This window comes from Corythoichthys intestinalis, chromosome 13 (assembly GCF_030265065.1).
Source record: "Corythoichthys intestinalis isolate RoL2023-P3 chromosome 13, ASM3026506v1, whole genome shotgun sequence".
Taxonomy (NCBI): domain Eukaryota; kingdom Metazoa; phylum Chordata; class Actinopteri; order Syngnathiformes; family Syngnathidae; genus Corythoichthys; species Corythoichthys intestinalis.
The window spans coordinates 18,051,266-18,065,662 of NC_080407.1; the positions used below are offsets into that span (position 1 = coordinate 18,051,266).

Below are 14,397 nucleotides of genomic sequence, written 5' to 3' on the forward strand. Positions count from 1 at the left end.
GTTGATACACTGCCCTCTAGTGGCAACATTAAATATGAAATTACTCATTTCACATGGCTGAATCCAACTGCTCCCTGTTAAGACCAACATAAGCTAAGTTTTTGTTTGAGCTTGTTTTTTTTTTTTTTTTTTTTTTTTTTTATGCATTCGTAATTTAATTTATATTTAGCTGTTTTATGTGGGAAAATGTGTTTGAACCATTTATTAAGAGCATTGTAAAAAAAGTTAGCATTTTAAGCTCGCGGCTTTTGCTATGCAAGTTAACCAATTGTGCTTTTGTTGTGCCTTGATCCTCATTTATTTCTTTTTTTTATACCATTCGAGGCTAAGCTCAAGTATTTTAATTCATCTTTTTAAATGTGTTTATTGCTCTTGTGCACTGCCCTCTTGTGGCAAAAGTCGGTTTTTTTTTAGCTAAAATGTTTGTTTATGCATCTGTAATTTAGTTTATTCAGTAGCTTTTTGTAGGAATATGTGATTAAACTGCAACATGTTGACAACCCCACATCCACAGACAACATAAAAAATGAATGCTCCCTGTTAAGACCAACATTAGGCAAGTTTTTGTTTGAGCTAATGTTTTTTATGCATTTGCAATTTAGTTAATAGGTATATTTAGCCATTTTTTGTGGGACTAGGTGTTTGAACCATTGTTAAGAGCAGTGTGGGGAAAAAAAAACATTTTATAGCATTTAAGCTAGCGGACCTTTGCTATGTAAGTTAGCCAATTGTTCTTTGGTTGTACTTAGATCCTCATTTATTTATTCGTTATACCGTTTGAGGCTCAGCTCAGGTATTTTAATTATTTATGTTCCTTATTCGATTATTCGAACTAACTAGTTCATCGATTAATCCACTGCTAAAATAATCGATAGCTGCAGCCAAAGTTATTAGCATTCATTAATGCTCATGACAGTGTCATGTCATAATTATGGTTGTCTTATGATAGTCCTATGGCGCCACTGTCAAATAAAGTGTTACCAAATACCATAACTAGCAATTAATGAAACAACCAGAACAGTAACTGAAGATATTATTAGCACAGATTATAAATTTTGACTGTTATTTACATATGTAGCACTGCAATGCAAGCTAGGAAGCATGTTGGACAACAAGTGTTGACAGCAGGTAGCAGCAAAGGTTGACTTATAGTGCGAAAATTACGGTATTTTTTTTAGTATTTTTGTTTTTACATTGAATGAGTTCATATGTACAGTAGTCATTTGAATAGTGAAATCCATGATGAAGTATTATCCAATGTTGTTTTGACTTTGTCTATGTAATAATTTGATTTAAAAAATGATTTATGTTTAATTGTAGTACCTTTGCCAGTTGTATCTAAACATTTATGCTTACAATAGTTTTGTAATAAGTGTCATTTTCTATTTTATATTATACAAGAGAGTAGGGGTCTGTGACTTTTGACCTAATTGCCCCCGAATTTCCTCACCAAACATCAACCATCAAATATTCTAACAATTCCTTCATTCAGTCTTGAGTTATCATTAATCCGTCAAGTTCAAGTTGATTGTTCGACTTCATATCCTGCTTAAACATTGAAACAAAAAAATTGAGAGACAGCGAGAACCAAAAGTAGTATTTGCCATGTGGCAAAATTGATTTTGTCATGTGGCTTTTTTTTTTTTGCCATGTGGCAAAATGGATTTTGTCATGTGGCTTTTTTTTGCAATGCTTCTTTTTTTTTTTTGTTTTTTTGTTTTTTTTTTGGTAGATGGCATTTTTGCAAGCCGGGCATGTCCATGCCATTAATGGCTATGCACGTCCAAATTTTCCATTCTTCTTTAATGGCAGAAAAACATGTGTGGCTGTGATTTTTGACCATACACTTACATAACAGCGCATTGACGTTCAACCGGCAACCAAGTAAGGCTAAGCCATTGACGGCTATGAATGGAAAATTTGAAGGTGCATAGTCGTCAATGGCATGGACGTGCATGGCCTGCAATAATGGCATATACCCCAAAAAATGCCACATACAAAAGAAAATGCCACAATCAAAATCCATTTTGCCAAATACCCAAAAAATGCCACATGTCAAAATCCATTTTGCCACATGGCAAAAAAAAAAAACCAAAAAAACACATGGCAAAATCAATTTTGCCACATGGCAAAAAACATGCCACATTGTAAAATCAATTTTGTCACATGGCAAAAAATGCCACATGACAAAATCAATTTTGCTACATGGCAGGCAAAATCAATTTTGCTACATGGCAGGCAAAATCAATTTTGCTACATGGCAGGCAAAATCAATTTTGCTAAATGGCAGGCAAAATCAATTTTGCGACATGGCAGGCAAAATCCATTTTGCCACATGGCAAAAAAAAAAAAAAAAAAAATACCACATGGTAAAATCAATTTTGCTACATGGCAAAAAAAGCCACATGTCAAAATCAATTTTGCCACATGGCAAAAAACAAAACAAAACAAAAAAACACATGCAAAATCAATTTTGCCACATGGCAATTAAAACAATACCCAATGGCAAAATCAATTTTGCCACATGAAAAAAAATGCCACATGGCAAAAATTGCCACATGACAAATTCCATTTTACCACATGGCAAAAAAAAATACTACATGTCAAAATCTATTACGCCACATGGCAAAAACAATGCCACATTGTAAAATCAATTTTGCCACATGGCAAAAAAATGGCACATGGCAAAATCAATTTTGCTACATTGCAAAATCCATTTTGCCACATGGCAAAAAAATGCCACATGGTAAAATAAATTTTGCCACATGGCAAAAAATGCCACACGACAAAATCAATTTTGCCACATACCAAAAAAATGCCACATGTCAAAATACATTTTGCCACATGGCAAAAAAACACATGGCGAAATCAATTTTGCCACATGGCAAAAAAAAAAAAAAAATGCTACATGGGAAAAAAATACCACATGTCAAAATCTATTTTCCCACATGGCAAAAGCAATGCCACATTGTAAAATCAATTTTTTTTCACATGGCAAAAAAAAATACCACATCGCAAAATCCATTTTGCCACACGGCAAAGAAATACCACATGGTAAAATCAATTTTGCCACATGGCAAAAAATGTCACATGCCAAATCAATTTTGCTACATGGCAAAATCAATTTTGCCACATGGCAAAATCAATTTTGCTACATGAAAAAAAATGCCACATGGTAAAATCCATTTTGCTACATGGCAAAAAAATGCCACATGCCGAATCAATTTTGCTACATGGCAAAATCAATTTTGCCACATGGCAAAAAAATGCGACATGGCAAAATCAATTTTGCAACATGAAAAAAATGCCACATGGCAAAATCTATTTTGCCACATGGCAAAAAAATGCCACATTGCAAAATCTATTTTGCCACACGGCAAAAAAAAAATGCCACATGGCAAAATCAGTTTTGCCACTTGGCAAAATTTTGCCACATTGCAAAAAAATGCCACATGAAAAAATCAATTTTGCCACATGGCAATCGTTTTCGTCCCTGCTGAAAAAAAAATTGATGTTCCTCTCATTTCAGCGTTAGAAAACGATCCAATCTGAATTCCTGCACCATGCAACATAACTCCAGGGATGTAAGTCACTCAGAAATCCTCAAGGGGGCTCTTCAGCCTCACGTTTCAAGCAGTGCAGCAATCAAAAATGTACCTTAGCTTCATTCACACACAGCAAAAGTAACGTTATTTTCGTTCCTTTGGCATAGATTTGACATATTCACATATTATGACAATTAAATATCATAACTTAATAGTTCAGCCTGTGGCTCTAGCGTTGTAAATGGCTCAAATTCAGCATAATTCAACTAACATATATGCATTTACTTTAATGATCGTTGTCATGTTATTTGAGTGGATAGACGACGAAAAACCCTTGCAAGACTCTCTAATTTTGTGCCTTGTTGGGATGACAGATGTACGGTGATGTCATGTTGAAAGAGGATAGCGCTGGAAGGCGGAGCTAGTAACGCACGGGAGCCCGGACGGATAAGAATGAGATAGGTAGCTTCCGACGTACCTTAAGATGGATTCCGAAACATAAGGTTTTAGCGTGTTTTTTTGTCGCGCAGGCGGTTGGAGCTATAATTTACTTAGCGCAGTCATTGCTGAAGTTTACCCTCCCATGCCGGGATGGGCCGCTGCATAAGAACCCAATTGTTCTCGTGGTCTGGAGTGACAATGACTGTTTGTGGTGTCCAGGGGGGGAGAAAAGAGAGCAAGGACGTCCAAGTAATTTATGTTCGGGACTGCTTTTATACAAAAGGGGGACCAACAGGTTGCTACGAAAATATCTTCCATTAGAATAGTGACTACGTCATTTCCACAGGATTGGACGTCTAGTGCTGTCAATGGCACTGAAGCATTTACAGGTCGCTTCCTGTTATTTTTAGGGCATTTACAGGTTACTTTCTGTTGATTTTGAGTCACTACCTATTCATTTGGAGTCATTCTTGAGCCACTTTTCTTTCAGTAACCCAAATTCAACAGGATGTGATCCAGCAATGGCCTGAAATCAACAGGAAGTGACCAGTAAATACCTTCCACAATCGACAGGAAGCGACCGATGAACCAGAAGTGACCCGCAAATGCCCCAAGAAAGCAACGGGAAGTGACCCGAAATTCAGAGGAAGTTACTCGGAAATGCCCTAAAATCAACAGGAAGTGACCAATGAACCTGAAGTGACCCGCAAATGCCCCAAAACCAACAGAAAGTGACCCATAATCAACAGGAAGTGACCCGGAAATGCCCCAAAATTAACAGGAAGTGACCGATGAACAGGAAGTGGCCCAGAAATGCCCCAAAATCAACAGAAAGTGACCCGAAATAAATAGGAAGTTACCCGGAAATTCCCTAAAATAAACAGAAAGTGACCCGAAATCAATAGGAAGTGACCGATAAACCGGAAGTGACCTGCAAATGTCCCAAAACCAACAGGAACCCGAAATCAATAGGAAGTTACCCGTAAATACCCCAAAATCAACAGGAAGTGACCGATGAACAGGAAGTGACCCGGAAATGCCCCGGAGTCAACAGGAACTGACCCTAAATCAACAGGAAATGACTTCTAAATACCCCAAAATCAACATGAAATGACAGCTGAACAGGAAGTGACCCGGAAATGCCCCAAAATCAATAGGGACTTACTCGGAAATTCCCGAAAATCAACAGGAAGTGAACCGTAATCAATAGGAAATGACTCCTAAATTCCCCAAAATCAACAGGAAGTGACCCGGATATGCCCCAAAATAAACAGGAAGTAACGATGAACAGGAAGTGACCCAGAAATGCTACGGAAATCAACAGGAAGTTAACTGGACTTGTCCCAAAATCAACAGACCCGAAATCAATAGGAAGTGACTCCTTAATACCCCAAAATCAACAGGAAGTGACCCGGAAATGCCCCGAAATCAACAGGAAGCGACCGATGAATCTGAAGTGACCCCGCAAATGCCCAAAATCAATAAAAAGTGACCCAAAATCAATAGGAAGTGACTTGTAAATACCCCCAAAATCAACAGGAACTGACCGATGAACGGGAAATTTCCCGGTAATACCCTGAAATTAATAGGAAGTGACCCGAAAACAATAGGAAGTTACCCGGAAATGCCCTAAAATCAACAGAAAGCGACCCGAAATCGATAGGAAGTGTCTTTTAAATACCCCACAATCAACAGGAAGTGACTGATGAACAGGAAATGACCCGGAAATTCCCCGAAATGAACCGGAAGTGACCTGAAATCAACAGGAAGTGACTTGCAAATACCCCAAAATCAACATAAAGTGACCCACAATTAAAAGGAAGTAGTGCTGCAACGATTAATCGATTAACTTGAGTATTCGATTAGAAAAAAATATTCGAATTAAATTTTGTTGCCTCGAGTATTCGTTTAATTAAAGTGGCATTGTAATGGTTTATTTTGAAAGTGTTTGCATTTCGTTTTATTGATTAGGGTGGATACACTGCCCTCTGGTCTGCCTCATTTCACATGGCTGAATCCAGCTGCTTCCTGTTAAGACCAACGTTAGCTAAGTTTTTGTTTGAGCTAATGTTTTTTAATGCATTCGTAATTTAGTTTATAGGCATATTGCCTGAACCATTTGTTAAGAACATTGTAAAAAAAAAAAAAAGTTAGCATTTTATAGCATTTAAGCTAGCGGACGTTTGCTATGTAAGTTAGCATTTGTTCTTTTGTCGTTCTTAGATCCATATTTATTAATTTTTTTAATACCGTTTGAGGCTCAGCTAAGGTATTCTAATTTTTTTTGTTCCTTATCCGATTACTAGATTATTCGAACGGACTAGTTCATCGATGAATCGACTACTAGAATAATCAATAGTTGCAGCCCTAAAAGGAAGTGACTTGCAAATACCCCAAAATCAACAGGAAGTGACCCTACAGGCAGGAAGTGACCCGGAAATGTCCCAAAATCAACAGAAAGTGACCCCAAATCAATACGAAGTGACTGTAAACGGGGGTCATCAGGGTAAAACAGACAATTAAAAATAGTCCAGGTGCATAATTGTTCTATCAAACACGACATTTCTTTTGGCTTAAAATACAGCAGTTTATTTTATGTTGCCTAAAACGTGCCAAAACAGGTGTTATTTTGTTCCATAGTTTTACTTTTTTTAAGCGCTAACAATTTAGCGACTCTCTTGATAATCCTGTTTTGCGCTAATTTTGCATAGCACCAAAAAAAAACAGAGTTGAGCACTGCGAGTGACTGCATTCACCTGTGAAGGTATGATCATTTTATTATCAGCGGCCCAGTGGTTGTATAGTATGTTGTGGCTTGGTTGCCGCGGGTAACTGGTCAATGATTACCTAACGAGGCCTGGATTGTCCTCAAGCGGAGGTCAGAGACGAGGGACGAATCTTTTTTTTAAGTGACATTGGCAGATAATCAATCACTGCCAACAAATACCGTAATTTTTTGACGATAAGGCACGCCTGACTATAAGCCGTCACCCACCAAATTTGACATGAAAACGACATTTGTTCATAGATAAGCTGCAGCTCTCCTTACTGTATTATGAGATATTTACACCAAAAGATATGAACCGGTAACACTTTAATTAACAATTTAATTATTTCTTCAATTACTGTTCTAGTTGTTTCATTAATTGCTAGTTATGGTATTTGATAACACTTTATTCGACAGCAGCATTATAAGACTGTCGAAAGACCAAATGAATCACGATGAAGCTTCATTGCTTCAAGAAGCTTCATTTGGCCATCACTGCTCCCTTGGACATGTTTCAGTTGTTTCATTAATTGCTAGTTATGGTATTTGGTAACACTTTATTTGACAGCGGCATTATAAGACTGTCATAAGATCAAATGAACCACCATGAAGCTTTCAACCAATTGGCTGCAGAGCTTCATTGCTTCAAGAAGCTTCATTTGGCCATCACTGCTCCCTTGGAGGAGATGGTTAACCACTGCTGCCACCTGCTGTCAACACTGTTGTCATCCAACATGCCTCCTAGCATGCATTGCAGCGCTACATATATAAACAACAACCAAAATTCATGTTCTATGCTAATTTTTTCTTCAGTTACTGTTCCAGTTGTTTCATTAATTGCTAGTTATGGTATTTGATAACACTTTATTCGACAGCGGCGTAATAAGACTCATAAGACCAAATGAATCACAATGAAGCTTCATTGCTTCAAGAAGCTTCATTTGGCTATCACTGCTCCGTTGGAGGAGACAGTCAACCTCTGCTGCCACCTGCTGTCAACACTTGTTGTCCAACATGCCTCCTAGCATGCATTGCAGCGCTGCAGATATAAATAACACTCAAAATTCATGTTCCTTGCTAATTATTTCTTCAGTTACTGTTCCAGTTGTTTCATTAATTGCTAGTTGTGGTATTTGGTAACACTTAATCTGACAGCGGCATTATAAGACTGCCATAAGACCAAATGAACCACCATGAAGCTTCATTGCTTCAAGAAGCTTCATTTGGCTAGCACTGCTCGGTTGGGGGAGACAGTCAGCCTCTGCTGCCACCTGCTGTCAACAATTGTTATCCAACATGCCTCCTAGCATGCATTGCAGCAATACAGATGTAAATAACACTCAAAATTCATGTTCCTTACTAATTATTTCATCAGTTACTGTTCCAGTTGTTTCATTAATTGCTAGTTATGGTATTTGATAACACTTTATTTGACAGTGGCATAATAAGACTGTCGTAAGAGCAAATGAATCACAATGAAACTCCATTGCTTCAAGAAGCTTCAATTTGGCTATCACTGCTCTGTTGGGGGAGACGGTCAACCTCTGCTGCCACCTGCCGTTAACACTGTTGTTGTCATACACATTCCTCCTAGCATGCATGGCAGCGCTACAGACGTAAATGACAATTAAAATTCATGTTCTTTGCTAATTATTTATTCAGTTACTTTTCAAGTTGTTTCATTAATTTCTAGTTATGGTATTTGGTAACAGTCCGAAAATTACGATACATGCAAAGCTAACATCAATTACTTTGTAAATGTAGGTCAGTCCAGCAGAGAAGGCCCTTCACGGCCATCACTTTAGTATGATTGCCCGCGGATATACTCATCAAGTTTTATTGGACTTCACAAACTCAAGAATCAGATTTCAGTGGTGAGCGCAAATCGATCTTTTAGTGGTGCAAGGTGGGGCCCTCCACCGCACTGCAGCACTTTTTTGGAGGGGTGCATGCAAGGGTAAAATATTGTAAGGAGCTGCAATTTGGGCCTTTACGAAAGCCGCCTCCCACTTCTCGCTTTTCCACACCTCCTCACTCCACGGCCGTTTTCACGCCGTGCTCCTCCGTGGAAGTGCAACTCAATGGGGCCCTCGACAGTGGAGTATGCAGCCTTGGTGACCGCTCAATGTTTAGACAGCTTTTTTTCTTATAAGCCAATTATACTATGAGTCAAACTAAAATCTAGTACTTTTTAAATTGATAGTACAAGTGTGTAAAGTCAATAAAATGAAATATTGATCAACAACTAATAAGCAATTTTTCACCCTAGTAACTTTTCCCAATTTTTTTCAATGCAATTTTTGTTAAAATAATTATACATCAGAGTGCTAACATCTTAGTAAAAGACAACAACTTTTAATCCTACAATATCTCAGTTTTAATTATAATTCATGAAAAATACACACACATATCGTTCTGCAGCTATCAATTATTTTCGCAGTCTATTAATCGATTAACTAGTTAGTTCGAATAATCGAGTAATCGGATAAGGAGCATAAAAAAATTACCTGAACTGAGCCTCAAATTGTATAAAAAAATAAATGAAGATCTAAGTACAACAAAAGAACAATTGGCTAACTTACATAGCAAAAGTGCGCTAACTTAAATGCTATAAAATGCTAACATTTTTTTATTTTTTACAATGCTCGAACAATGGTTCAAAAACATATTCCCACAAAAAAACTTTAAACATACCTATAAACTGAATTACATATGCTTAAAAAACATTAGCTCAAATAAAATCTTGCTTAATGTTGGTCTTAACAGGGAGCATTCATAAACATGTTGCAGATGTGGAGAAAGTGGATGTATGACATTTTTAGATATGTATGTTTGTTGCAGGCAAGCTATTTTTTTTCATAATTGTAGCGTTTAATTGTAATTCCTTGATGAATTGGCAACAATCACTGCTGACAAATGGTTGCGCAATTACATACAAAATAAATAAATAAATGAGGATCTAAGTACAACAAAAAAAACAATTTGCTAACTTGCATAGCAAAAGTCCGCTAGCTTAAATCTACAAAATGCTAACATTTTTTTTTTAACAATGCTCTTAACAACGGTTCCAACACGTATTCCCGCTAAAAACTGCTAAATATACCAATAAACTAAATTACGAATGCATGACAAAAAAACCATTAGCTCAAACAAAAATTTAGCTGAAGTTGGTCTTAACAGGGAGCAGCTCCATGCAGCCATGTGAAATGTGTCATATCGCTGTCGTTTAGTCGTCGATTAAGCTATCAACTAGTTAGTTTGAATAATCAAGTCATACCTGAGTTTAGCTTCAAACGGCATACCAAAAATCGATCTTAGTACAAAAAAAGAACAATTGGCTAACTTGCATAGCAAAAGTCCGCTAGCTTAAATGCTATAAAATGCTAACATTTTTTTACACAATGGTTCAAACACATATTCCCGCTAAGAACTGCTAAATATACCTTGAAACTAAATTTTGAAAACATAAGCTAAAAAAAAAAAAAATCTTACCTTCGGTTGGTCTTAACAGGGTGCAGCTGGATTTCGCCATGTGAAATGAGTTATATCATATTCACTTTTGCCAATAGTGGGCTGTGTATCCACCCAAATCAATGAAAGTAAATGCAAACACTTTCAAAACAAACCATTAACACGTCACTTTAACTCAAAGCTTTTTTCAAATCGAATTACTTGAGTTAATCAATTAATCGTTGCAGCACTACACACATGTACGGAGCAAAACCCATAATTATGACATTAACAACATGAAAAACACTTTTTTGTTAAGTTTTACATCAACACACACTTGTTTAAGGTATTGTGTAAAATCTACAAATAGTATAAAATATATAAATTTATTATACATATGTATAGTTAACTCGTATTATAAATGAACTGCAATTTCATGCAAATACATGATTAAACATTATTACACACTCTAACAATAAGTCATACCGAACCAGATTTTCATCTTTTCTCTAGTTTTTACACTGAACCAACAACACACACTTGTTGTTCGTCCACACACACACACTTCGAGTTATTTTTAAAACAACAAAAGAACATTTCATTTGTCTTTAAGCACTCGAGGGCTTCTTCTGTATTAATTCTATAAAGTTTTAATTGCTTTAAAGTGCTTTTTATAGCCACAACACACACACTCTCACACACACTTAATCCTATAGGGCAACTGTGTATAGGATTATTGTACACACAACATAAGTAAATTGCTACCATTATACTGATTTAAAGGAATTTGCTATTTTATTTAAGTGTGTTTTCAAAAAAGATAATTCATCCATAAATTCACAAATCATAATTTTCTAGTCATATTAAAGATATTTATCATTTGAAACCACTATGTGAAATATTAAACATCGTATCTTAAGGTTTTAGTGATGGGGAAAAATAGCAAACTAAATACAGAAATGTAGTTTAAAAAGTCGAATTTTTGGTTAGTTATGTTTTATTTGGGATTTTACAACACTCAAGTAATTATATTTATTTTAAAATTGGATGAGAATTGTATGTAATTATAAAAAAATAAATTCGTTTGTTTATAAATAAGTGATGGTTAGGGGTCCTTAGAAATGTTTGCTATTTCCATTTTGATGTCCGATAAAATGCCTGCTATTTATTGCTGTTTTAGTTGAAGAAAAATGAACCTACTATTGATTTATTTATTTATTTTTACTATTTTTAGTCTATTGAATAAAATTTAAACAGTAACAGAATTCAAAAATTAATCAAATTAATCAAGTCATGTGCACTTTTGGAAACAAAATTATCAGGTCAGTATTATCACTGCTTCGGTTAGGATTCACAAGTTGTTATAAGTTAGTATAAAAGACGAGTTTCTGACCGGCTTTAATTATCATATTTTTAGTTTTTGAACTATATTTTCAATGGAAACTTAGAATTTATAATTAAATATTTATCAAAGAAAGTAATAAGGACGTGTAGCTAATAAGCTAACAAGCAGACTTTAGCTAAATTGCTAAAAATACTATTTATATTAAATGCGTTTGTTAGGCGTTAGCTGGTTATAAACACGCGCTTTTACGTGTTGATTGACTTCATAAGTGAAATTATAAGAAGGGTTTACTTCTTTAAACAAGCTGTTTTTCATGCAGTTTATCAAAATGACATGAGAATTGACTTCGTTTATAATACGCGTGTTGTGTTTATGTAGCTCACGTAATAGTTGAATTTTCTTTCAGAGTCAGATTTTATTTTTTATTATTTTTTTAAATCATTTTTTTGCGCATAAATGGCATTAAGTAATGTCAAATAGTGTTTTTTCCTATTCGTGGAAAGGGCAAGAAGGGGAGGGTGAGGCAGCTCTCAATAATCATATCAACGCAGTCTACTTTTTGCTGCTTTTCGGACGTGAAGTGTCTTTTCTCTCTCCGTTTTTTTTTTTCTTTTACCCCCCCCCCCCTCCCCCCTTACTTTAACACGCATTAAAACAAGCTTGCTTCGATGTAAGAGCGGGGGCTACTTGTGTAACTGGCTGCTCTCACCTCAGCTGAACTTGACGCATCTGCGGGGAGAGGACGCTCCGTGTCCCCGCTGAACCGAGCTGTGTCCCGGGGAGGAGGGAGCGGAGAGCCGCGTCACATTCCCCCCCCTTTTCGTCGTCTCGGTCTATTTGTGAGCTGCCAGACGACAATTCGACAACATTGGACTTGAACGTGACACCTTCAGGTATGTACTTTGCGATATTTACTCGTCCTGGTTGTTTATTTTTGGTAGTTTTCTCGTAAATAACCGCAGGTGGCTGGACATTATCAAAGCAGATCATCTGTTGTTCAATGTAATAGTAGTATGACTGCATTTTAATTGTAAATCGACCTTGATCCCGAGTTACGAGTCGCCCTCGTCGAATTCTACCCTTTGTTATCCGCACCGACGCGAGCTGGCTGGGGTAGCCGCTCACAAGCACCTCCGCGCGGGTGCAGCGAGTCAGGCGACTCGGCGAAAAGATGCGACTCCCATGTAAAAAACAGTGCTTAAATCGAGGAAAAACTTGACCTGTGTTTCACATATGGTGGAGAAAGTGCGGTTTCTCCCCGATGTGTCACTGTGGTTTCCCGTTGTGAGACGTTTTTGATGAAAATTAATTCAATGAAACGTGAGCGGGGCTTGCACAGCTGTTGCTGGATGGGATTTTTTTTTGAATGGTTATAAGGCCTGCGTGGGCTATAGTGCTTTCATTCCTTCCCAAGATAATACAAAATCCAAAGAAAATATTCATATTCAACTTGGTGATGAGTGAGACGGAGTTGGACTGATTTTCAAGGTTAAAACAGACATGTAAAATTAACAAGGGAGTAGGTTTGCATAGGGACGGTAAGGATAAAACACTAGCAACTTTTCAGGATGCTCAAATTGTCCCGACCAACTTTTAAGCAAGTTTATTTGCGTTGTATATTTGTCCGCACCATTATACCTCTTTTTACTTGCTCAATGTGCCGATCAATTGGCTGTAAAAAGACGTCAATGTTGTGGAAGTGGGGAACACACCACCAGAGATGGGTAGAGCAGCCAAAAATTTGACTCAAGTAAAAGTCGCGTTACTTCAAAATAGCGTAATTTTCGGACTAGAAGCTGCTACTTTTTTCTTAATTTGAAATCCTGTGGCTTGTAATCCAGTGCGGTTTATTTGTTGCTTATTTGGATCAGTAGGTAACACTTTATTTGACAGCAGCACGATCATGGGCATTACTGAATGCTTTTGACAGATGTCATTAAGTGTCATCTGGCAAGTTATGTCACTAACTCCATTTATATCCAGCTCCGATCTTTTACATCCATTCAAAAGTGAGATAACTTTCCGGATAACACTAAATGACATTTAATAAGCATTCATTCATGCCCATTACAGTGTCATGTCATAATAATGATTGTCTAATGATAGTCTAATGTCGCCACTGTCAAATAAAGTCTTACCAAATCCCAAAAGTAGCAATTAATGAAACAACTTGAACAGTAACTGAAGAAATAATTAGCACAGAACATGAATTTTGATTGTTGTTTACATCTGTAGCGCTGCAATGCATGCTAGGAGGCATGTTGGACATCAACAGTGTTGACAGCAAGTGGCATCAGAGGTTGTCGTCTCCCCCAAGGCAGCAATGATGGCCAAATGAAGCTTCTTGAAGCAATGAAGCTTCATGGTGGCTCATTTGGTCTTATGACAGTCTTATAATGCCGCTGTCAGATGAAGTGTTACCAAATACCATAACTAGCAATGAATGAAACAACTGGAACAGTAACCGAAGAAATAATTAGCACAGATCATGAACTTTGATTGTTATTTACATCTGTACTGCTTCAATGCATGCTAGGAAGCATATTGGACAACAACAGTGTTGACAGCAAGTGGCAGCAGAGGTTGACTGTCTTCTCCAAGGGAGTAGTGATGGCCAATCAATTTATGTTCCTTGCTAATTATTTCATCAGTTTATGTTCCAGTTGTTTCATTAATTGCTAGTTATGGTATATGGTAACACTTTATTTGACAGCGGCATCATAAGACTGTCATAAGACCAAATGAACCACCATGAAGCTTTGAACCAATTGTCTGCGAAGCTTCACTGCTTCAAGAAGCTTCATTTGGCCGTCACTGCTCCCTTGGGGAGACAGTCAAGCTCACCTGCC

General features: G+C 37.0%; 1 protein-coding gene across 2 annotated transcripts in view; it reads right to left on the minus strand.

Annotated features, from left to right (window-relative positions):
- The window catches only part of wnt7ba (wingless-type MMTV integration site family, member 7Ba), a 56,875-nt gene extending 44,173 nt beyond the window's left edge, over positions 1–12,702 (minus strand). For both annotated transcript variants that reach the window (XM_057855491.1, XM_057855490.1), the window contains exon 1: positions 12,258–12,702. In XM_057855491.1, coding sequence (XP_057711474.1) covers positions 12,258–12,571 — 314 coding nt within the window. In that variant the 5' untranslated portion in view covers positions 12,572–12,702. The remainder of the gene's footprint in view (positions 1–12,257) is intronic.
- Between the last annotated feature and the right edge of the window lie 1,695 nt (positions 12,703–14,397).